Raw genomic sequence first — 22075 nt, forward strand, 5'->3', positions numbered from 1 at the left:
CTCGCGCGAGGCATTGCAATATTTGTTCTAGATCATGGGCTATTATGCAACTCATTCTTGTTGGTTGATTTGCATATCTCAAGCTAACGATGCCAGCCATCGATGCCAACGGTATTCCTGCATCAGAAGTGCGACCTTATCATGTTCTCATAACTGGCTTTGGTGTGAGTTGCCTTGGAGCCTTACTTGCTCTCACCCTTTCAAACGCGCGCCTAACTGTCAGCGAACCTAGCCGTTCTCTCGCTATGCGGTCAATCCATCATGGCTGGCCGTCAAGCCACTTCACAACACCATTTTGACCATCGATTCGCTTGATGAAACCGTTATATTTGATGATCAAAACCCTATGGCCGAAGCAAATAGCTTTACCCAGGAAACACGCGAGATTTATCTATCTACTCTTCAAGTCCCCGTAACATACGAGGATGTTCTTGCCATTGTACCCGGACTGCACGCGCGACCACCTGTTCTTCCTCCTTCTGCAGATCCTGACCTCCCAGACATCATATTGCCAGCAGATGGATTCGATCTCATCTTTCACGTAGGTGTCGCTGGGAGAGGACCACTGCGAATGGAGAGGGTTGGACATAAGTTTGGCTACAACATGAAGGATGCCACTGGTAGCCATGCGCCGATCGTAGCGCGTGACGCGTGAGGAAACCTCTAATTCCAATCGCGGTCAATCAGAACCTTCGGAGATGGAGAGGATGGAAAGAGCACGCTTAAGTGAATACCTCATTGAACCACCTGTTGATGGTACAGAACCACCTAAGCGTGGATTTGGAAAGGGATACGAGTCCTTCTCCGAGGAGATTTTCACAGAAATTGATGTCGAGAAGCTCGTGCATCACCTCAAAAAGTCGGGTGTCGAGGTGAGAGTGATCTGCTTGTATCTTGTCAGGAATATTGACATGGTTTGGGAAGCAAATATATTCGTCCCTGGATGCAGGACACTATCTTTGCGACTTCATATATTACTGCTCACTAGCCGAGAGTAAACGAGCAAGCGGGAAGGCTGATAAATCGACCACTAAAGTCATTTTCCTGCATTGTCCACCTGTTGATCAACCTCTGAGCACAGAAGAGGTAACGGAAGCCATCAAGAAGTCTGTCATCTGGTTGTGTGGGACTGCAGCAAAGTCTGTGATTCCATCTACTTAATTAACATACCGTAACAGCAGTACCAGGGAACTCGGCAACGTTACATAGTTGACATGGGACTTTGGAGTACTGTGTAAATACCGAGGATGTATATGATCTCTGCACCAGTACATGTGGAATGTAGAAAATGATCACTGGACAGGGGTGTTGTTCGCATCGGGGACAATTAGAAATCATGATTGTAATCTGGTGGAGCACGATTGACTGTGATCTTATACCGCAATCTCCAAAACTGTAGCCATGTCCATGCATATTTTCGGTCAACAGGTAGGCTCTGGCAGCTTGATGCTTTTGCACATCGTGTGATATCTAATGTTCTGCAGGCAACAGAGGAGAAAGCTGAAAATGCTCGTCTATCTTCTTTCGTCGGCGCCCTCGCTCTCGGCGACCTCGTGAAATCAACGCTTGGGCCAAAAGGCATGAATAAGATTCTGCAGTCGGCATCCTCAGGAGATATTCAGGTGACCAATGACGGTGCAACGATCCTGAAGTCCATCCAGCTCGACAACGCAGCCGCCAAGATCCTCGTCAACATCTCAAAAGTCCAAGACGACGAAGTCGGAGATGGAACAACGAGCGTGTGTGTGCTAGCAGCAGAGCTGCTGAGGGAAGCAGAGAAGTTGATTGCAATCAAAATACATCCTCAGACGATTGTGGAGGGATACCGGGTCGCAAGCATTGCTGCGCTTGCGGCACTGGAGAACGCAGCGGTCGATCACGCGTATGTTTTCGCGTTTTTTTTGGTGTTGCCCTCGGATTGCTTACGCGTACGACTTGGTTTGCTCCCTCAAATAGCTCCGATGTTGCTCAGTTCCGCCAGGATCTTTTCAACATCGCCCGCACGACCTTGTCATCAAAAGTCTTATCACAAGAAAAAGATTACTTTGCAAACCTAGCTGTAGATGCTGTGCTTCGATTAAAGGTATATTGTAAACGCTGTATATGACACTAGCTCTGACTGTCTTCTAGGGGTCAACAGATCTGGAGCACATCCAGGTCATCAAAAAGGTCGGAGGCAAACTCACAGACTCATACCTTGACGAAGGTCTGCCGAAAGACGCAATGAATCTTACTCATCTCACGACCGTAACTCATACAGGTTTCATTCTCGACAAAACCATTGCTGTGAACTCCCCTAAACGGATGGAGAACGCAAAAATTCTAATTTCCAATACTTGTATGTGTGGGTTCAACTCGCATTGATCTGGAACTGAAGCCTAGTTCCTCAAAAGCAATGGATACTGATAAGATCAAGATCTTTGGAGCCAGAGTAAAAGTTGACTCCACCGGAAAACTTGCTGAGCTTGAACGGGCTGAACGGGTACAAACACACTTTTATGGCCTTTTCAATTTTCCTAATGACGCATTATAGGAAAAAATGAAAGCTAAAGTCGACGCGATCGCCGCACATGGTATTAATTGCTTTGTCAATCGACAGCTCATCTACAATTACCCCGAGTCTCTCTTGGCAGAGAAAGGTATCATGGTGATTGAGCACGCCGATTTTGAGGGTGTTGAGCGGCTATCACTCGTCACTGGTGGTGAAATCGCAAGCACGTTCGAAAAACCAGATCTTGTGAAGCTTGGGAAGTGCGATTTGATCGAGGAAATCATCATCGGCGAGGATAAGGTTGGCGTCATTATCTCATTGATGATTTGAGCTGATCAGGATTTGCAGCTTATAAAATTCTCTGGTGTTGCTGCGGGCGAAGCTTGCACTGTTGTGCTTCGTGGTTCAACCAATCAGATGGTTGACGAGGCCGAGCGCTCGTTACATGATGCACTTTCTGTCTTATCGCAAACAGTCAAAGAGACCCGCATTGTCTTGGGCGGTGGATGTTCCGAGATGTTAATGAGTTGCGCTGTGGAGGAGGCCGCGCGGAAGGTCAAGGGCAAGAAGGCAATAGCTGCCGAGGCATTCAGCCGTGCTCTGAGGCAAATACCGACTATCCTCGCGGACAATGCTGGCTATGATTCGAGCGATCTCGTTGCCAGGCTGAGAGCCGCACATTATGAGGGACAGTCAGATGCCGGGCTCGGTATGATCGTGTACTTTTCAGGCGTGGATTTCGAACTTAATAGGATCTTCAGATATGAATCCAGGGCACCATTGGCTCGATGAGACAATTAGGTGTTACGGAGAGCTATAAGCTGAAGCGGCAGGTTGTGCTCAGCGCAAGCGAGGCAGCAGAGATGATAATAAGGTATGTAATGTACTATCCGGACCATGATCTGTTATTTAACTTTGAATGTCAACAGGGTGGATGATATTCTACGTGCATCGCCTCGGAGGCGTGAAGCAGTATGAGTAGAGTGATATTATTAGTATCACATTTGATAACTCTAGCAGCAATACCTTAGTATACTTCAAGAAACCCTTTTCCAAGTTGTTGTGAATATGATGCAGCGCAGCTATACCTGTAGAAACAATCTTCCCAATGAACTGCTGCCACATGAATATTTGAATAGTCAGCGACCCTAGTACTATATATATCACTCAGTCATGCCGTCATACTGAGCCTAGATTGCGACATCAGTCATTTATACATGGGGAATCGGGAGTCCGGTCACGGAGAGCTGGATATAACACAGTGAGTCACTGAAGCTATTCTACTTATTCCTCCAATAGTACTGATATGTCAACGAACATTACTTTCCATCCAGGTGTGTTCTTGGAACGCCTTTTATCCATAAGTAAAATACTAAGGTTTATAGGATCCGTTGATGCCCAAGAACGCGTTGACTTGCTTCAACAGACGGGCGTCACTATTTGGCTGACTGGACTCAGTGCTAGTGGGAAGGTCTGCTACTGTCTCATCTTACAACTGGTGCTCTGATTCCTTCGCAGTCGACGATAGCATGTGCTCTCGAGCAACATCTACTCCACCTACACAAATTCACCTATCGGTTAGATGGAGACAACGTTCGCTTAGGGCTCAATAAGGACCTTGGTTTCGATGAGAAGTCTCGGGTAGAAAATATCAGGCGCATAGGCGAGGTACTACATCAGGAGTCCAGGACTATGAGCACGTCCTTACCTTTCTTTGAAGGTCTCCAAACTATTCGCGGATTCTGCTTGCATCGCGATCACAGCTTTTATATCGCCCTACAGAACAGATCGACAAGTAGCCCGCGAACTTCATGAGAAAGGAGGCCTCGGGTTCATTGAAGTGTTTGTTGATGCCCCTCTCAGTGTAGTTGAACAGCGTGATCCGAAAGGGCTCTATAAAGCAGCTCGTGCAGGAACAATAAAGGGTAAGTCACGACATCCATCTCTGTTAGACGAAGGCACTTACAAAATTTATATATAGACTTCACTGGCATATCTGCACCGTACGAAGCTCCCGAGAAACCTGATATACACATCAAGACAGACGAATGTGGTGTAACTAAAGCAGTCGAGGTCATCATTGAATACCTCACCAAGCATAATTATATTTCGTAGTTACCAAGGATAGCAAAAAGGCATCCATACCAAGTCCGTATAGTCCGTGTATACCTACTTATTACTGGCTATAATTTGAGGATATCTAGATGATCAAATTCTGAAAACTAGCTGGACTCTAGGACGATATCAGTTACAGAATCCCATTTCCATGCGTCCATGTCTTGCGTAAAAGAATCTCTTTCAATAGCACCTTCTTCCTGCTCTTCCGCTATAGAGTCCCCTGCGGCTTGTTCGAGCATCGTTGTAAAACCAACTTCGATTATAGACAGCCATTTTGTTAAATCATTGACAGACCGTACTAACTGCACATTCGTGGCGTCATGGCTCATGATATTACAGAGATCCAGTGGCAATACTTGAGGCCCGACAGTCGACAATTGTGCTGATAGACCAGAGTGAGATAATGAGGCAGAGTGAGAAAGGTTAGAAGGCCCGGAGGGAGAATAGCTTCGTGCAAGTGTAAGGGAAGCGCTGGAAGCATTCGCGGCAGGAAGGGAGCCAAGACTGGCGGCGCTCTTTTCACTTGTCGTCGCGGGTGATCCAAGTCCGCTAGGAGAATGTATATAAGAGCTTTTATTGTGGATAAGGGCCATGGGCGAAGGCGGGAGCAAATCTGTTAGACCCAACTGGTGCTCCGACGTAATGGTAGGCACCTAGAACGACATGAGCGAACAGTTAGATAATATGCTGTCGTTGCTACCTTCACTGCGTCTTTGAGTCCTGGCAGAATTAAACTTGCTGCAGAGCTGCCACCATCGCTGCCTTTGCTTGACGAGCTACCGCTCCTCTCTCGGGCCGCAAAAGGCCTAACAGGTGGCAAAAGAGGAGAGGTCGGAGTAGCCTCCATGACGGTAACAGAAGCTTGTGTTTCAAAAAGGATAATTCGTCAACAGTTGATGTCAATTACAACGTATATACCTTCAGCCTTCTCCTCTGGAGGTGTGTTTTCCTCTTTCATTTCCACGCCCATAGCAGTTGGAACATTGTTGGAGAGTTTCGATTTAGCTCGAGAACCTGTCCTGGGAGGAAACGCGAAATCGTTGTATTTGACCATCTGAACATCATCTGTGCTGTCTGCAATGGCTAATGTACGTTTGAATGGCGGACGATCACGTGATGGTGATGAAGAAGGAGGTGCTAGAGGTGTTGGGCTCGGAGTATCACGTAGTGGTGGAGGTGGCATTGGAGCCCGCAAGGTTTCGATTCCAAGATGCGCAAACTCATCATCAAAAAGGCCACGCAATGATGTAGGTAACCGTGCTGAAGGCTTGATAGTAGGGACTGATGGTGACGAGTCAGCTGGAAAGGTGTCCGGTAATAAATCTTCCTTCAATGCAGCTTGAAACGTCCGACGTCTTATTGTGTCGAATTCCCAAAGGTCTGTCTCTTCATCTACCACGCCTTGCAAGCTAAGAAATAACTTTAGTCAGTAAGGAGTGCTGGACAAATGATACTCACTCTCTTTTCTCCTCATTCTCCCAGTCAAGTGGTTCTGCTAAGCTATTGCGAGTACCCCCATTTTTCATCCAAGCATCGTACCGGAGTATCAGCTCCCGTAAAGTAGACACGTTTGCCTTTGACACCGATTTCATCCACTTCGTTCTTAGTAATTCATCAGCAGAAAATCGCTTGTTCCTCGAATTAATTATGCTATCAATCACGGTGACATCAAAATCCAAAAACTCACCTCATTTGGAGAGACTTTGAGACAGTGCCATACGAACTCTCGCATTTCTTTGCTACCATCCGCTTCGGCCAATTGAGGGGGTTGTACTTTGGTTATTAACTGCATGACCTTGATTGCATCCCTCAAATCTGAGTGAGGAGGTGCGCCCTTCACCATCTCATAAATCATGATGCCCAAACTCCAAATATCGGCTTTGCTATCGTACGTTGGCACTGGTTGTGCTACTTCGGGAGCCATCCAATTCGGGGTGCCCATCAGAGTGTTTCGTTTGCTCGTAGTTGTGGCAGAGAGTGCGGAGACACCAAAGTCGCAAATCATAACTTTACCGGTGGCAGTGATGAGGATGTTAGCGGCTTTGATGTCTCTATGGATGATGGCAGATTTATGTAGGTAATTGAGCCCAATGACAACCTCACGGGTGATGAGTACAATGAACCGCTCCTCAAGAACACGGTCCTTGGAAGTCTGCATGAGAGTACGGACACTTCCGCCCTGGGCGAATTCCATAGCGATCCAAACGCGCGGGCCGTCAAGATAACATCCATAATACTTGGTGACGTTGGGGGCATCGCGAAGCTGGGTTAATAGAGCTACTTCGCGTTGAATGGCTTCCACGTCGTCGTCAGCAGTGTCTAAGTTGATGATTTTTAAGGCCACGATATTTCCGGTGGGTATATGGACGCCTTTATGGACGGAACCATAGGCACCCTTGCCTACAGTTTCCAGGCGTCTGAATAGTTGATGTACGGTTGGCTGAGCAGCCATTGCGGCAAGCACAGTGCTGACAGAGGCGTCCTGGAGATTATCGATGAAGCTACACAAAGTCCCGTTAACGCAATTGTACGTGACTGTCACGATGTCACAGTAGGAGGGTATGACTCTGATCATAATGAATCGATAAAATCCAAGTCAGAAACTATCCCTGCGCGCGATGATGAACTTTGACGTTACTCCAGTTGAAGTAGTCACTCGTGAATTCGTAGCAGTCATCCTAGCGGGATTTGGGAACGAGTAAGTCCTGACACTCGGATTGACTATATCATCATTAATTTGTAGACTGCTTCCTTTGACTGGTGAACATGGTGATGAGCCCTGTCCAAAGGCGTTGCTCCCGATTTCAAATAAACCTATGCTCGACTATCCCTTGTCATGGGTCGAGCAGTCTGGTATCAAAGGTGGACTTGATAACTTCATACAACTTGTTTGGATCAAGGATGTGCTTATCAAGTATCAGATGTCCTTTTGATCTGTCCTTCATCACACCGCTCTGCAATATCACATTATATCCACTCACAGTCTTCGTCTGCATCCTTCTCTTCCGTTCACATTGACCTCCAGACTTTCGATGAATCACAGGAACTAAGTGCAGGGACGTGCTCCGTACTTCGCCATTTCGCCAACCGCATCAAGGAAGATTTCATTCTCATCCCTTGCGACTTCATACCGCCACCTTCCCTACCTTTATCAAAGCTGCTCAACAAGTTCCGCACGGACACGATGTCGGATGGTTCCATTGTGACTTCGTGTTGGTATGAACACAAATCAGACAAGCAAGCCACTCAAGACGAGTGGGGTTGGGGTTCTCCAGCAAAACCAACTCCGATCGTATGGGATCATCTCAGTGGCACCCTGTTATATGTAGATAGTCCTTATGAAACTGATAAAAACAGGCACGAACTGGAGTTGCGCATGACCTTACTCTCAAGGTGATTTATATCGTTCCGCAGTTGTGTGTGGTGACTCAATTCTTTAGATATCCACAGGCAAAGTTGTCTTCGATGCTGCTAGACTCGCATGTTTACGTTTGTAAACGTGCTGTGCTCGACTTGTTGGCCCGGAAGACTCGGTTTGACTCTCTCAGAGACGACTTCTTTCCTTGGTTATGCAAATTGCAATACCAATCGACTAAGCAGGAAAAATATGCTACGAGCATTCGAATAGGAATCATAATTCATCGAGCGGATGACGGGTTCGCTATTCGCGTCAACAATCTACCAGCGTACCTCGAAGCAAATCGTCATGTTTGTCTTCTTCTTGTCCTAATCAGATTGATTATCACTGAAAATGAGATACATCAGTTCGTAGCTGACACCTCCATCGGAGACTTCACACGTGTCGAAGAGAAGTCAACCATTAAAAATTCTACAATAGGAAAACATTGTGTTATCGGAAAGATGGTGAAGATTGTGGGATGCGTTCTCATGGATCATTGTGTGATTTCTGATGGGTGTGTAATCTTCAATTTATTATCTGACAATGACATACCCTACTCCAGGGCAAAGCTGGATGCATGCATCTTGGGCAACAGTACTACTGTAGGAACGAAAGCGGAGTTGGTAAAATGCGTTACCCAGGCTGGGTACGAAGTAAAAGATAATGGTGAGCCAACTATCCTGCTCGCTTACTTCAGCAGCACAACTAATCATTCTTGACAGAATCAGTGCGACATGAAAAGCTTGACATTTCAGACTGGGCCGCGCAGCCGGAAGACAGCGAAGACGATGATGAAGACAGTATAGGAGAGGAAGAAAGCGACGAAGACGAAGATGAAGACGAAGCCTAACCAGCTAGAATCACGTACTTTCTGTGGAAGGCTTGTATACAGTGCATAGACAACGCAAGACAGAAGTACACCGTTCACTCAGAAGACAACATGAACATCATGCTGTCATCTAATTTCCAAGATCTTATGCAGATTGGGATCCTTGCGCAGGCTTCTTCGTGTCCTGTCTTCCCTCTGCCAATGTTCTGTGGTGACTCACCACTTTTACTTTGTCACCGGCCGTCACCCCAGCCTACCGTCAAGTTTGATACCATGGAACTTTCAATTCTTTTTTTTCGTGCGATATGAAATGTTACGTGTGCCATTCCTTGCTCTTTAACATACACTCAGTGGTAAATTGTGAGAGCGATGTATAGAAAATCTCTTCAAGTGACTTGTCTAGTCTGGCAACACACTTGGCGCTCAGTAAAAAAATTCGTCATCGAAGTAAGCTGACATAGTGTACAAGTGTTCTTCCAAATACAGCCTACTGACATCACTGTCTCCGCCGTTCTGCACGATAGCGCTCTGCAAGATATCTGCAAGCGAATCTTAGCATCAGCAGACGCAGAGCAGTACCATCTTACTCACCCTTCGCCACCCCAAAGCGTGAGCAGGCCAAATGCAACAGCGGTGACGACATCCCGGTTCCACTTAGGTTTGTGCCAGTTTGCATAGCTGTAATACCCCACTGCTCCAAGGATTGTTGTGTTTACTAATAAAAGGGGGGATGAACATTTCAAGAAATTGGCAAATGGTTTTTCGCTGACCTAGTCCGACCAAACCGCCCAAGACACCCGGACGAAAAACGTGTTCTCGAAGCTGCTTGTAGATGAGGGTGCCCTCCTCACGCGCGCGTCGTTCTTCCTGGCGGCCGATAGGGGTTTGTCGATACTTCTGTACTGCGTAACCTTCAGTCCCGATCAATAGCAGTGCTCCTGCCGCTGCCGAGCTGATGGCAGTGAAATTCTGACGAAGACTGGGTTTCGTGTAGAATCCGTAGCCCACACGAGATAGAAGGCCGATATTCACTTTGGGATAACATTGTCAGTCAATACAAGAGATTGAAGGAAATCGGACCGTACCTAAGCCAATGAGACCACCAGCAACGCCTGGACGAAACAAATAGTGCTTTGTGACCTCCCACAAATAAATACCTTCCGCTTGGGCCTCCTGAAGGCGCTTATGACCTTTACCTGTCACCGCTTTCCTGCCTGGGTCGACAAGATCATCATCAATGTCTTCTGGAACATATTTTTTGGAGGTGTATGTCGCAGGGTTCTCTTTAAAATCGCTTGAAACGACATTTACTTTAGAAGTGTCGTCAATAACATTACTTGCAGAGGAGCGTTCGGTCGTGAGGAGCGCAGGATCCGGACGAGGCTGAGGGGCATAGTGAGCACGACCCAGTAGTATTCCAATTTTCGCAAGTACATACCTGCTCAGACGAAGGAGGAGCATCGTGAGCAGCAACAGAGGCGTAGGACATATTACGAGATTCGAGGTTTGGTTCAGAGACTAGAACGTTCAATGTGAAGGTGTGGCACGTCTCATGTTTTTGGAACAGTATGACATGACGTCACTTTACTGCGTCATAGGAGACACTTGCCTTTCTCGTCATTTTGGGAAAGTGTATATGATGGCAGATTTATGTGCTACTAACTGAAAATACGTTATGTAGGTGATCCATGTGTGCATGAAGGTGTATCCTGTAAGAGGGAGTACGGAAACGACAGTGGTGTAAAAAAAAAAGGTTCAACAAAATTCAGAAGACATCCAATGAGTGTGGACAATCAGCAGCTACATGCCCGTGCCCCTCACAGTCAACGCAAAACAAGTCTGACGGATCTCCATTTGTCTTCCTGACTACGTTTTGTTCACGAGCAGGGGGCGTCTCGTCCCGCAAAAGGTCACAAGTGAAGATGTCGTGCCCCGGTCTCTCACAGATCTCACAGACGTCTTCGCTAGAAATTTGACTAATGTTTGGGGTGGATGAACGCTTGCGAGGAGGCAAATCTGTTGGTTCGAGGTAATTCTTTGACGGCTTCTTGTTGTTCCGCGACAACTTCTCTTTAAGGCGCTCGAGTTCTTGTTCGAGTTCATCCTGTAAGAAGTCAGATAAGTATGACAGCGTACCTATGAGTTGTGGGATGAAACTTACTTCGCGATAGATCTATAAATCGAATCAGAATCTGCGCCACATGCATTGATGACACATACCTTTGATTCCACGAGCGCCTCTAGCTCACCAATCTCTTTATTCAGCTGCATACTGGTTAGGAGGGTATAACAAGAGAGACTGGCACGTACATCATGTGTAACACGGGCGGTCTTCATTTCAGCTTCAGTTAGGCGCTTACGCAACTGTTCCAGTTCGTTCTGCGACACAAGTCAGTTTGACAAGCTGAATACATTACGCATTGACATACTTCCAACCTAGACATCTGCTCGTCACCAGATGCCGTTGTATTCTGCGTTCCAAGAGCAGCCTCTTCACGTAACAAACTCTGTTCGATGTTCTCCTCCAGTAATTTCAGTTCCTGCAATAGATGGTAAATGATAGTTCGTCGGTTGCTTCACGTGAGTCGTACCTGGCGAAGTTGATCGGTCTCTGACATCAAGAGTCTGTTCTCAGACTCTAGTAACTTATTTCGCTGAGTCACTGCTGAAGTCTCTTGTTGCAAGTCTTGGATAATGTGTCTGTAATGATATATGAGCGCGAGAAGGAGAATTCTAGAAACAAAACCAACTTGAGACCTGTCAGTTCCGCGGATTCCTGCTTAGACGAGGTTGGTGTCCTTGGTGGCTCTTGGATGCCGTTGACAGGAATGTCGCGGTTAAGTCTCTTCTTCATAGTGTCAAGCTCCAAAGCACGCTCCTCGAGACTCTTGTGCAAAACAAGAACCTCCTTTTGCACTTGCTCGTGCTTCGCTTGCCAATTGGTATCGTCCTACATTCGTGATTGTCAATGTCCATATATGAAATCAGGGTAGCTTCTTACATCAGCTGTTGAAGAGGCCGATGCTGCAGATGATCGCAATTGATTGAGTTCGTCACGCAGCTCTTGAATTTCCTCTATGAGGTGCGTGCGCTCATCAGCTTTGAGTTTCTGCGAGTCGGGGATGCCGTCTATTTCCAGCTTAGCAACCTGATGGACTAGTTAAGATGTGAAGTGACTTGAAACAAGCTACTCACAGCAACATCGGATCTCAGATTTTCGATTTCGGCCTGGGCGTTTTCGAGTGCAAGAGTACTTTCTCGCAAGGCCTCCTCGACCTCTTCGACGCGACCTTTAGCGAGAGCCTCAGCTTTGAGAACCTGTTCAACTGTCTTGCGCCCCTCGTTGAGTTCGCTTCGCATCACATCCTCCTTGTCCTTGAACCGTTTGATTCGCTCACGGACGGCAGCTTCCTCTCGTTCAGATACCGCATGAGCATCTTCGAGAGAGTCCTCTAGCATTGCAAGCTTGCGTTGCAAGTGTTGCACTTGCTCGCGAAGATTCTCATTGTCAATTTCAGCAGCAGAAGTGGCGCGTTGGAGAGCGGCGCTTGGAGAGAGAGGAGTTGAGGCTTTCTTGACCTGGTCCTCCAGAGACACGACGCGGTCCTCAAGCTCATATCGACGCGAATCTGCTGTGCTGAGACGTTCTTCGTACAACGCGATTGTTTCCTAAAATAATGGTCAAGTTTATGTCAGTTCAAATGTAATATAGCTGACCTGGCCAGCTTGACGAAGTTCATCAATCTGTGCGTTTAATTCTTTTCTGTCCGCCTCTAACTCGCCTGACACCTTCTCCAATCGACCTTCTAAAAGCCCGATTTCATCATTCTTAGCCTTAAGGAGCGCATCCCTATCATGCTCCACGCCCTCTTTCGCTGCGATTGCTTCTTTCAGACTCTTGACGAGTGACTCGCTCGTGTCAAGTTTGGCCTGCAAGTCTGTGATACGAGCCTCATTCTCGTTCTTGATGCGTTCTAATTCAGACGTTGTTTTCAGCGCGGCGCGTTCGAGGGATTCAGCCTTCGACTCTCGTTCGGCGAGTTTACGCTCGAGAGTCCGGAGCTGGTTTTCTGTAGAGGAAACAGAGGCGAGGGCTGCATCGCGCTCAGATTCGAGTGTTTGGATTAGCGCGACGTCTGCACGAGCCGCGTCAGCAGCATTACGGAGAGAATTATTCTCGCGCTCGAGAGATTCTAGGCGAGCATGTAGAGCGTCCTTTTGCAAGTCATTGTCGGGAAAAGCAGATCGAAGGGAGGTGACTGAGGACGGTCGAGATGGACTGGTGCCACTTGTCTTGGGTGACGATATAGATTGCCCTAAAAGGAGTTGGTTGATCTTATCCTGCAAAGCCTGCGAAGAAGCAGTCAGATCCGTTGAAGAACGCAGCTGAACACGCGACGTCGGATCCTCATGTGTGAGGTCGGGGCCATCATTCAAAGAATAAGCAGACGTAAAGGATGCTGATCGTGCAGGTGAGGCTGGAGGTGGCATAGCAATTGCGCTAGGTATCCTTGGGCGTGGGGTATTTAGAGAAGTGCGGCCTTTGAGGCCGGGGGTGAGTGCGCCGCTGTACACATTGGGGGCACGAGGAGCAGCACCAGCCTTTGGTGTAGTAAATGGAGAATCCGAAGGGTGTAAATTCAAATCAACAACTGGAGGTCCACGTGATGGCGAAGATGGAGAACGAAGAGTATACTCTGAGGTACCATCACCATTGGCTTTCAATTGTTTCGCTGTGAGACCGATATATTTGGAGGCCCTCGAACCTGAGGTAATTTGAGTGTCTAATCCGGGTCTTCTTGGGGATTGCGACAAGCCTAACTGTGGAATTGGCTTTGTCTTACGGGCTGCAGGAGTTGTGCCAGCATTGGAGCGGCTAAAAAGGTTGGACGGGGTGATGCGTCCACTTCCAAAAGATAGTGAATGTGAGGGAGTGACTCTGCCAGAAAAGGATGGTGTTATGCGACCTCCGCGAGAGGAGGCCACTGAGGGAGGCCGGTAGCTAGAAGGCATGGTGGGAGCAGAAAGCTTCGCGGTAGCAACGAATACACCACAATTTGGAGGACACACAAAGTATTGTTTCCTGCAGAAATACTTTCAGCAAGATACTCTGCAGCTGTTATTGTACACGGACACTAGCAGTCAACACGGAACAGAAAACTCACCCTCCGACAGATCCATCATTCTTTCCTTTGCCTGAAAAACCTCCACTAAGTTCGACTCCCGCCCACAGGCCGGATTTGCCGTCTATCTCTCCAATATACCGTAGGCAGCCCTCGAACCCCAAAGACTCTATCCTGACATTGTCTCCCACTTCGAATGTTTTCCCGGCTCGACTTACGCTACGGGTAAAAACATCTGATTGTCTGCTTGGAGCGCGTGGTCCCGGAGTCTTTGTTCTACTCTGTGCAAATGCCGAGGTTGAGGCGACCGAGGAAGGACGACCGGTTACAGAACGACGGCCTGATTGCAATGTCGCTAAACTTGACTTTGGAGAAGATGACGAAGGGGAATTATTCGAAGTGGTGCTGGTGCGATGTTGTGCGGGATCATTGGCCTTGATCGCGTTTACGAATGCACGCGACATGAATTCCACATCAGAGTCAAAGGTGGGTTGAGAATTGGCAGACGATGAAGAACGAAATCTGCCTGGAGTAGGGATGCCGCTAGACTTTCCAGGAGTCGGAATACCTGATATCCTGGGTTTTCCTGGCGTTATCGACATCCTGAAGGATCCCCAAGTCGCTTGTAAGTACTTGTTGAGTACAACCCTGAACTTCTTAAATGGTCACATGACTTGGATGAGCATGATCGCGCGTGAGTCTAAATTTTGACACTTCTTTTCAGAAGTCTTCAACATGTTTCTTCAACTGCTGGGAGCGCTTCGTAGACCGTTGCTCAGTATACCATCGTTCACTGCGGTGAATCCAATTATTTCGGCATCTCGCTCTATTCTAATCAACCGCGCGCTACTTGTACCACAAACACTCTCACTACCTTCACTATGTGACGCGCTCGGTCAGAGGCGTTTTGCCTCCCGTGGTACCGAGTACCAACCTTCACAGCGAAAGCGCAAAAGAAAGCACGGCTTTCTTGCTCGGAAAAAGACCGCAACTGGTAGAAAGATTATAGCCAGGCGACTACTCAAGGGACGCAGGTTCTTGAGTCATTGATGGATGGCATGTGCTCACTTCTGGTCTCTGATACACTGATTGACCATAAATTCAAGTTCGTGCACCGGGAAACTTGCAGGATTCACAGTGGTCTCTCGTAGGCAGACCCAATACAAGGAAGCCGATCCTTCCGCATTACGGATGATGCTCAAAGTTCCACACTGTGCTCTAGTATACGGATGTCATTAATCCTAAGTCAATTACTACGATAGGCATATAGTCTAGTTGGCATCCATAACTTTCAATCTGTCGTGCCGTGCTGTCCTAAATGACACCAACGCAGGCTATGTCTTTGTGAGCTGTCGGGCTGTTCGGGCGGTATGTATGAGCAATGATTTCAGTTACATAAGCTTGGGGAGGTGAGAGCGGCGATGAGGGTGTAAACAAGAATCCACGTTGAATGGATGAAAGGAGAGCTGTTATGGGTGTTTTGGATGGGGACTCTTGAAGGTTCACGTTGCGCAGAGGCGTAGCTTCAATGGAGGTGGAGGGAGGACGAACATCTTTTGCGACATGTGTATCATCGATAGTAACTTGCACGGATTGCCCTCCTGACGCTGGTGGCTCGAGCTGAGGTGACTGACGGGGACTACAAGGTGGGGAAGATGGCAGAGGTACTGCAGTAGGACATACAGTGGGACTGGGAGGCAATGGTACGTGTTCCGGTGCGGGCTTGCGAGTGTCAGAACTCTTCACCCCGCCCTGCTTGGGACGTATCGAAAGTCCCTTGACGACAGGCTTGGTCGGTTTGCCCGACGACCGTCCTCCCCACACAGGCTTCCTCTGAATTGCGGCTTGCTGGCTAGAACGACTTGGTTCAACAACCTGCTTACGGGAAGTCTGCTGTTGCTCAACCTCCGTGGTCGGTGACCGTGACCTACCAGGCCGAGAACTTGTACTCTTGGTCGGCGGATTGTCTAATTTTGTCACTGGCCGTGGTCCTGTTCGAGATGGCGGTCTGGTGGTAGCAGTGACCGCTGACGACGCAGCGCGAGCTGGGGCAGTTGAGCTGATCTTTGTGGTTACTGGATCATTCTGTGAATCTCGTTTCGGAACAGATTGTGCGAGTGAGTTAACCGAAGTTGGCTTGGTTGAAGGAGGACCGGTCTTTGAAACCGGCCGTATTGTCGTGGTGTCATTGGTTTCTGGTAAAGGAGCTGTAGGAATGAGAACTCTTCGAGCTCCTCCTCCAACACGAGGCTTCTCGTCGTGTGACTTCATGAGCACAGTGCCTACTCGCTGAGGGCCCTGCATAGTGGGAACTGGAGGACGTGAGATGTCCTTCCGTCGATTTGTGCTTTGCATAGTGGATGGACCTGTTTCCACCGATGGGGGACGGAGTGCACCTTGACGAGATGTTTCCCTCACTGATGGCCCCGCAATTGCACTAGATGTTGCTTGACTTGACACAGCACGTGACCTTGCTGCAGGTACCTCTCGCGGCAGCTCAGAGCTAGGAGGACGTATGGGTCTCTCTGCATGTTTCCCGGAAGCACGAGTGGAGGTAGTGCTCTGCGTAGATGGAGCTCTAGAATGAGAACTCGTCTTCTGAGCCTGGAGGGACCCGATTGGCTTTGAGGTCACTCTTCCTGTCGCTGCGGGACCACGGGAAACTGCTTGTGCAGCCAACCGTGAAGCAACTGTCCCCTTCACGTCTAAATACTTCTTGATGACAGGGGTTAAAGGCGCAATGAAACTGAATCATGTATGTCAGGCATGGATGTCACGAGTGGAAGCTTTAGGAACCAACCTATCTACGCGATCAGGTAAAAGGGCTTTATATGCCTCAAAAATCAACTTTCCCACTCTTCTAACGTCTGCGCTGGCATCCCGGGCAGTCAACTTGATGACGTCTTCGATAAGTCGAGCACGCGTGTCCTTCTCAATATCAGGAGGATTGAAGCAGTTTAGGCAAGCAAGGACACCCTCTGCAGCTACTAAACGCAGGGAAACCGACTTTTGGGTTAAAGAGTCTGCGAAATACGGCAGAATGGAAGTCGATTGAGTGTTTTCAATTGCAGCGAGAATGCACGCCTTTGCTCGGTTTGTGAACACCTTGTTGGTCCGGCCACAAAGCCCGAGAAGAGTCGGCATAAACAGCGAGACGAGGGGCTCGAATGAGGAGCCCAGACCGGTTGACAGAGCCTTCACAAGTTCGATCGTGGAACCTGACAGCCTACTACGCTCCGAATTCATAGCATGGTTGATAGGTCTAGAAAGCGAGCGTATACCAGCAACCATTTCCGTGGCGAAGTCGCATCCACCATTATTACAACATTGGGTGAGCTGCACGATGCCCTGCTCGATCTTGTCCCACGACTCCTCTGTCTCTTCAAGGGAGACCTTCCCGCGGACAGCTTCAAGTTCTGCGTTCAAAATTGCTGGAGAGTTACACTGTTGGAAATATAAGAGGGTGGCAATGATGATGGTTAATGCATCTCCTACCTTTCTCTTGGACATGTATTAGATCTTTGTAATGAGGATGTGGTTAGAAAATGAAGTGACGAGCAAGTTCAAATCAGTACTAGTACTGTCACGGCCACACTGGCAACACGCGACTGTACCACAGGTCACGTGATCGCGGATAGCGGAATTTGCCGAGAAATTGTGTCTCACCATTCACCCACCGGTCGCTGTCATACCCAGCGTCAAGGCTATCGATTGAACGAAGGTGAGCCCATTTTCATGCACGCACCAATCCGTTAGGCCGCACTTTACTTGTCTGGGAAGAATCAGAAGATTTTGAGACAGGTTTTCGCTGGATGGGAGGATTCCTCTCTGGATAACAGGCTTATGGAATCTTTACCTGCAGATCACTACCATGTCCCTCGTCGTTCCTGAAGCACATCAACAGTTCCAGGTCTGTTTGCCTTGGGCTTTGTATCTGCTTTCGATTTACGCCATCCACAGCACATTCTGCGTTTGCTCAACACTAATGTTGACGGAAAGCGCAAGATTATGTACGCTCTGACGGAGATCAAGGGTGTTGGACGTCGTTACTCCAACCTTGTTTGCAAGAAGGCAGATGTTGACCTCAACAAGCGGTATGTGTTTCCATTCTGTGGTACGCAATTCGCTCATATACTTGTATAGTGCTGGTGAATTGAACTCTGACGAGCTTGAGCGTATTGTTACGATTATCCAAAATCCCACTCAATTCAAAATCCCCACATGGTTTTTGAACAGACAGAAGGACATTGTAGACGGCAAGGACTCGCAGATCCTTTCCAACGGTGTCGATTCGAAGTTGCGTGATGACCTCGAGCGATTGAAGAAGATTCGGGCCCACCGTGGTCTCAGGCACTTCTGGGGCCTGCGGGTGCGCGGTCAACACACAAAAACTACTGGTAAGCAACTCGTTCCCGCTGTTAGGAAAAACTTTTCTGAAATGTGGTGCAGGCCGTCGCGGGAAAACGGTCGGTGTGTCGAAGAAACGGGGTTAGACAGGTGTTATTACATTATTCATGTCCTCTCTATGTTTGCTCTCATATGATACTACCCACACAATCACTCGGGAAACTAGGCGATCTGCAAACACGCTGGAATGAAACCTACTCTCGCTTTACCACTACGCCAAACGTGTAACGAGTACGGACCAGGTATGTCTATGAGAGTCGAGCATTGCAAATGAGAGCTAGAGTGGTTATATGTGTATGCAGCGGTGTGTAGTCGTTGCAGTGACTCTGTGCCCCACTCTGAGTACTGAATCCTTGCAACCGAAGGACAGACTTTATTCCTCATATTCATACATCACACAAGGACTAACATTTTATTACATCCTTTATCATCTCGCACGCAGACATGCGTTAAGTAGTATTTGTCGTTGCGCTGCGTGGAGTCAACGCCCTTCTCAGATACCACAACCGGAGCCTGGAGCTGAGATGAGGAAAATAGTCGAGTCTGTGATCCTCAAGAGAGAAACTCAATGCACACGTTGATATCTGATGCAGGAAATCGTTGATGTTCTTCATGAATTCTACGATGACTTGCGGGGGATTGGGATTAGATGCCTATCTGGACGTCGAGCGTTAGAACACCTTAAGTTTAGAATTGCATTGAAATCCATGATTCAACCTGATTTCGTCTCATCGCCGACTTTTGGGACATCCATGCTGCAGGCACATTCACGACATTAATTGCAAATCTCGCACCGTAGTCGATACTCCCATGCCAGCTGGATTTCGAAGCCTGGCATATCTTTCGAAGACAGCCACCTGAGGCGGTTATTCGTTGTACAAGTAATCGTAAAAGCGAGCCCGCGACAGTCCCAATCGCGTGTCATATGGATGAGATACACTACTAGCATGCATTCAATGAGTTTCCACCCTCGAGCTCAAATTTCGCTCATATCGTTCTTTCCGTGCCTCTGTAGTATAAGCTACTATTTTAATTGGGCCGGTGCACCTAGATTTTAATCACTTTCTGGCGCCAACTGTGCTTTATCGTCTCCTGTGCCATGAGAAATTCCCCCTGGCATCCCTCGCTAGTGATGTTTATCGCTTGACATGTACACTCCGACTGTATTTGCAGGTGAGCTGCTCAGCGCTCAGGCACTAGATAATGAGATTGCCTTGACCCTTGCGAGCGTGTTCAACTGCTACAGTACCAGAATGTCTGAAACTCACTCATACGGAACGGTGATAACAGACAATCGATTTAAATAGCCATATATATGCAAAAGATACTATGCAATGGTGTGATTTTGCGGGTGGCCATAGTATAGGGGTTTATGTATGTCAGTGGTGCTCGGACAGTGGCGCGGACGGAACCACGGCAAGCTTCAGGGAACCTATCATTGACCGTCCATTTGAGACTTGCCCAACGTCCGATGTCGCAATCCTATCAGTATTGGTGACGATTACTTATTGTTAATTAAATTATTTGTCATTCCCAGGCTTGTAAGTGTGTCAACCTAATTTTATAATCTTATGATCGATCGTGACTCGTTCTGACTGTCCTAGGCATTATCCTTTAGATCTCTCCTTGATTTATTCATCATCCTCTCAAAACTATAAAATGCCGTGCTCCTGCTCACATCAAAATACAGATTCCCTATCGATGCCTGACAAGACCCAGATGATCCAGGTCAACGGTGCAAACGGCCTGAATGGTGCCAAGTCCAGCGGCGCGAATGGTGCCAATGGACACCCCAGTGAAGCACAGCGCAGGAATCCGTATGCACCACGCGCATCAGACTTTCTAAGCAACATATCAAATTTCTCCATCATCGAGAGTACTCTTCGAGGTACGTCTTGCAAGTTTTTTGCACTTTGGCCTAGTTTGATTGGTGATCCAGAGGGTGAGCAGTTTGCCAACGCCTTCTTCGATACCAAAACAAAAATCGCCATCGCCAAGGCCCTTGATGCATTCGGTGTCGAGTACATCGAGCTGACCTCTCCCGCTGCATCTGAGCAATCGCGTGCTGACTGCGAGGCCATCTGCAAGCTCGGTCTCAAGGCCAAGATTCTCACCCACATTCGTTGCCACATGGACGATGCACGAATCGCTGTCGAAACTGGTGAGCTTCATAGCGCTTTCACCTTATCTTTTCACTCATTTGCACCATCCGTAGGCGTCGATGGCGTCGATGTTGTGATTGGAACATCTTCGTTCCTCCGCGAATTCTCCCACGGCAAGGACATGACTTACATCACTAAGACCGCCATCGAAGTCATCACATTCGTCAAGTCCAAGGGCATCGAAGTTCGCTTCTCCTCAGAAGATTCCTTCCGTTCCGACCTCGTCGATCTACTTTCCATATACCAGACTGTCGACAAGGTTGGTGTCAACCGTGTGGGCATAGCTGACACCGTTGGATGCGCAAACCCTAGACAAGTCTATGACCTTGTTCGTACCCTCCGCGGCGTCGTTGGTTGTGATATCGAGATCCACTTACACAATGACACCGGAATGGCAATCGCTAACGCTTATTGCGCATTGGAGGCTGGCGCAACACACATCGATACCTGTACGTATATTTGTTTTTTCCTCACTGGTACATGGCTGAATCTCTCTTAGCGGTCCTTGGTATCGGTGAGCGTGTCGGTATCACGCCTCTCGGTGGTCTCGTGGCATGCCTGTACGCTGCCAACCCTGAATACGTCAAGGCCAAGTACAATCTACCCATGCTGCGCGAGATTGAAAACCTCGTCGCAGAGGCAGTAGAGGTCAACGTGCCTTTCATGAACCCGATCACCGGCTACTGTGCTTTTACGCACAAGGCTGGTATTCATGCCAAGGCGATCTTGAACAACCCTAGCACATACGAGATTTTAAAGCCCGAAGACTTTGGGCTTACCCGATACGTGTCGATTGGGTGTGTACCTTTCCTAGCCGTTCATGGCTCGTGATAGGCTGATGTTTGCCATCAGACACCGTCTCACTGGCTGGAACGCCGTCAAGTCAAGAGTTGAGCAGCTTGGACTCAATCTCACCGACGATGAGGTCTGCTATATTATCTTTGCATCGCCCTTCCACAATTTACTAATACAATTATAACAGGTCAAGGATGCAACTGCCAAGATCAAGGAGCTCGCTGATGTCCGCACTCAATCCATGGACGATGTTGACTCCCTGCTGCGTATATATCACTCCGGCATCCAGTCTGGAGAGCTCGCAGTCGGTCAAAAGGAGGCACTCGACCGATTGCTCCAGCAGCACCACGAGACCTCGAGAGAACGTCAGCAGCTAGATGATGTTGCTACTGCTGCTGCATAAAATTCAAAAATTGTTATTTGTATAAAGTCGTCTTTCTTGGCGAGGAAAGAGTTGGCCGGTTGGTCCCTCTGTATCATGATGGAATTGTAGATGTGTCTATCCCTCTAACGCTTTTTGTGAATCACAATGCATCATGTGTGAGACTCTTCGGATTGTTAGACCTTGCAACCTTGCAACCTCATGTAACGAGACTCTAGACACGTTCACAGTGTGTTGCATATCAAATTGCAGTAGTACGACTTTTCAAAATTCTGTTTTGCTACTTTCAAAGTTGTCGCTAAGTGCGGCATGTGCACTGTGCACTGCACCGTGCACTCGAACTGTACATGATGAGAAATTGATTTGAA

At 48.0% G+C, this 22075-nt stretch overlaps 12 protein-coding genes across 12 annotated transcripts; 7 read left to right on the forward strand and 5 right to left on the reverse strand.

Moving 5' to 3' along the window:
* Nucleotides 1-54: 54 nt before the first annotated feature.
* Nucleotides 55-1317, forward strand: F5147DRAFT_665134 (uncharacterized protein). Its single transcript, XM_041435072.1, is given in 4 exon segments — nt 55-164; nt 233-637; nt 657-872; nt 925-1317. The coding sequence occupies 4 exon segments, from the start codon at nt 90-92 to the stop codon at nt 1159-1161; spliced, it is 933 nt and encodes a 310-aa protein (XP_041299505.1). The 5' UTR covers nt 55-89; the 3' UTR covers nt 1162-1317.
* A 39-nt stretch (nt 1318-1356) lies between these two features.
* F5147DRAFT_665136 (chaperonin Cpn60/TCP-1 family) lies at nt 1357-3612 on the forward strand. The gene is made up of 11 exons (XM_041435073.1): nt 1357-1428; nt 1485-1882; nt 1957-2083; nt 2131-2206; nt 2261-2338; nt 2394-2482; nt 2534-2791; nt 2840-3206; nt 3228-3229; nt 3262-3365; nt 3421-3612. The coding sequence occupies exons 1-11, from the start codon at nt 1402-1404 to the stop codon at nt 3467-3469; spliced, it is 1575 nt and encodes a 524-aa protein (XP_041299506.1). The 5' UTR covers nt 1357-1401; the 3' UTR covers nt 3470-3612.
* A 185-nt stretch (nt 3613-3797) lies between these two features.
* F5147DRAFT_564305 (adenylylsulfate kinase) lies at nt 3798-4606 on the forward strand (the record flags this gene model as incomplete). The annotated part of the gene is made up of 5 exons (XM_041430718.1): nt 3798-3825; nt 3877-3962; nt 4010-4159; nt 4212-4416; nt 4473-4606. The coding sequence occupies 5 exons, from the start codon at nt 3798-3800 to the stop codon at nt 4604-4606; spliced, it is 603 nt and encodes a 200-aa protein (XP_041299507.1).
* Nucleotides 4331-5572, reverse strand: F5147DRAFT_120356 (uncharacterized protein). Its single transcript, XM_041428123.1, has 3 exons — nt 5310-5572; nt 4458-5262; nt 4331-4407 (listed from the first exon to the last, which is right to left on the reverse strand). Exons 1-2 carry the CDS (start codon nt 5454-5456, stop codon nt 4714-4716), a joined length of 696 nt encoding a protein of 231 aa, XP_041299508.1. The 5' UTR covers nt 5457-5572; the 3' UTR covers nt 4331-4407; nt 4458-4713.
* Nucleotides 5573-6063: 491 nt separating this feature from the next.
* On the reverse strand, nt 6064-7061 carry F5147DRAFT_564159 (kinase-like domain-containing protein; the record flags this gene model as incomplete). The annotated part of the gene is made up of 2 exons (XM_041430713.1): nt 6064-6237; nt 6297-7061. The coding sequence occupies 2 exons, from the start codon at nt 7059-7061 to the stop codon at nt 6064-6066; spliced, it is 939 nt and encodes a 312-aa protein (XP_041299509.1).
* A 102-nt stretch (nt 7062-7163) lies between these two features.
* On the forward strand, nt 7164-9180 carry F5147DRAFT_665145 (UDP-3-O-glucosamine N-acyltransferase). Its single transcript, XM_041435074.1, has 7 exons — nt 7164-7307; nt 7353-7471; nt 7531-8002; nt 8050-8317; nt 8375-8523; nt 8572-8675; nt 8732-9180. Exons 1-7 carry the CDS (start codon nt 7228-7230, stop codon nt 8857-8859), a joined length of 1320 nt encoding a protein of 439 aa, XP_041299510.1. The 5' UTR covers nt 7164-7227; the 3' UTR covers nt 8860-9180.
* F5147DRAFT_665148 (uncharacterized protein) lies at nt 9158-10368 on the reverse strand. Its single transcript, XM_041435075.1, has 5 exons — nt 10277-10368; nt 9924-10221; nt 9609-9869; nt 9430-9553; nt 9158-9377 (listed from the first exon to the last, which is right to left on the reverse strand). Exons 1-5 carry the CDS (start codon nt 10325-10327, stop codon nt 9335-9337), a joined length of 777 nt encoding a protein of 258 aa, XP_041299511.1. The 5' UTR covers nt 10328-10368; the 3' UTR covers nt 9158-9334.
* An 87-nt stretch (nt 10369-10455) lies between these two features.
* Nucleotides 10456-14610, reverse strand: F5147DRAFT_665151 (uncharacterized protein). Its single transcript, XM_041435076.1, has 11 exons — nt 14004-14610; nt 12556-13921; nt 12034-12507; nt 11840-11986; nt 11589-11788; nt 11430-11538; nt 11268-11378; nt 11149-11217; nt 11059-11103; nt 11000-11011; nt 10456-10942 (listed from the first exon to the last, which is right to left on the reverse strand). The coding sequence occupies exons 1-11, from the start codon at nt 14561-14563 to the stop codon at nt 10604-10606; spliced, it is 3432 nt and encodes a 1143-aa protein (XP_041299512.1). The 5' UTR covers nt 14564-14610; the 3' UTR covers nt 10456-10603.
* A 59-nt stretch (nt 14611-14669) lies between these two features.
* F5147DRAFT_120453 (ribosomal protein L34-domain-containing protein) lies at nt 14670-15028 on the forward strand. The gene has a single exon (XM_041428124.1). The coding sequence runs from the start codon at nt 14697-14699 to the stop codon at nt 15009-15011; it is 315 nt and encodes a 104-aa protein (XP_041299513.1). The 5' UTR covers nt 14670-14696; the 3' UTR covers nt 15012-15028.
* Nucleotide 15029: 1 nt separating this feature from the next.
* On the reverse strand, nt 15030-17520 carry F5147DRAFT_120455 (clasp N terminal-domain-containing protein). The gene is made up of 3 exons (XM_041428125.1): nt 17457-17520; nt 16762-17405; nt 15030-16707 (listed from the first exon to the last, which is right to left on the reverse strand). Exons 1-3 carry the CDS (start codon nt 17469-17471, stop codon nt 15276-15278), a joined length of 2091 nt encoding a protein of 696 aa, XP_041299514.1. The 5' UTR covers nt 17472-17520; the 3' UTR covers nt 15030-15275.
* Nucleotides 17521-17620: 100 nt separating this feature from the next.
* F5147DRAFT_625361 (ribosomal protein S13) lies at nt 17621-18642 on the forward strand. The gene is made up of 4 exons (XM_041432676.1): nt 17621-17871; nt 17922-18055; nt 18105-18358; nt 18411-18642. The coding sequence occupies exons 1-4, from the start codon at nt 17833-17835 to the stop codon at nt 18452-18454; spliced, it is 471 nt and encodes a 156-aa protein (XP_041299515.1). The 5' UTR covers nt 17621-17832; the 3' UTR covers nt 18455-18642.
* A 1296-nt stretch (nt 18643-19938) lies between these two features.
* Nucleotides 19939-22053, forward strand: F5147DRAFT_665155 (HMGL-like-domain-containing protein). The gene is made up of 6 exons (XM_041435077.1): nt 19939-20256; nt 20308-20529; nt 20584-20979; nt 21030-21327; nt 21383-21455; nt 21513-22053. Exons 1-6 carry the CDS (start codon nt 20028-20030, stop codon nt 21726-21728), a joined length of 1434 nt encoding a protein of 477 aa, XP_041299516.1. The 5' UTR covers nt 19939-20027; the 3' UTR covers nt 21729-22053.
* Nucleotides 22054-22075: the final 22 nt, after the last annotated feature.

This window comes from Suillus discolor (genome assembly GCF_016758755.1).
Source record: "Suillus discolor strain FC423 chromosome Unknown F5147scaffold_2, whole genome shotgun sequence".
Classification (NCBI taxonomy): Eukaryota; Fungi; Basidiomycota; class Agaricomycetes; order Boletales; family Suillaceae; genus Suillus; species Suillus discolor.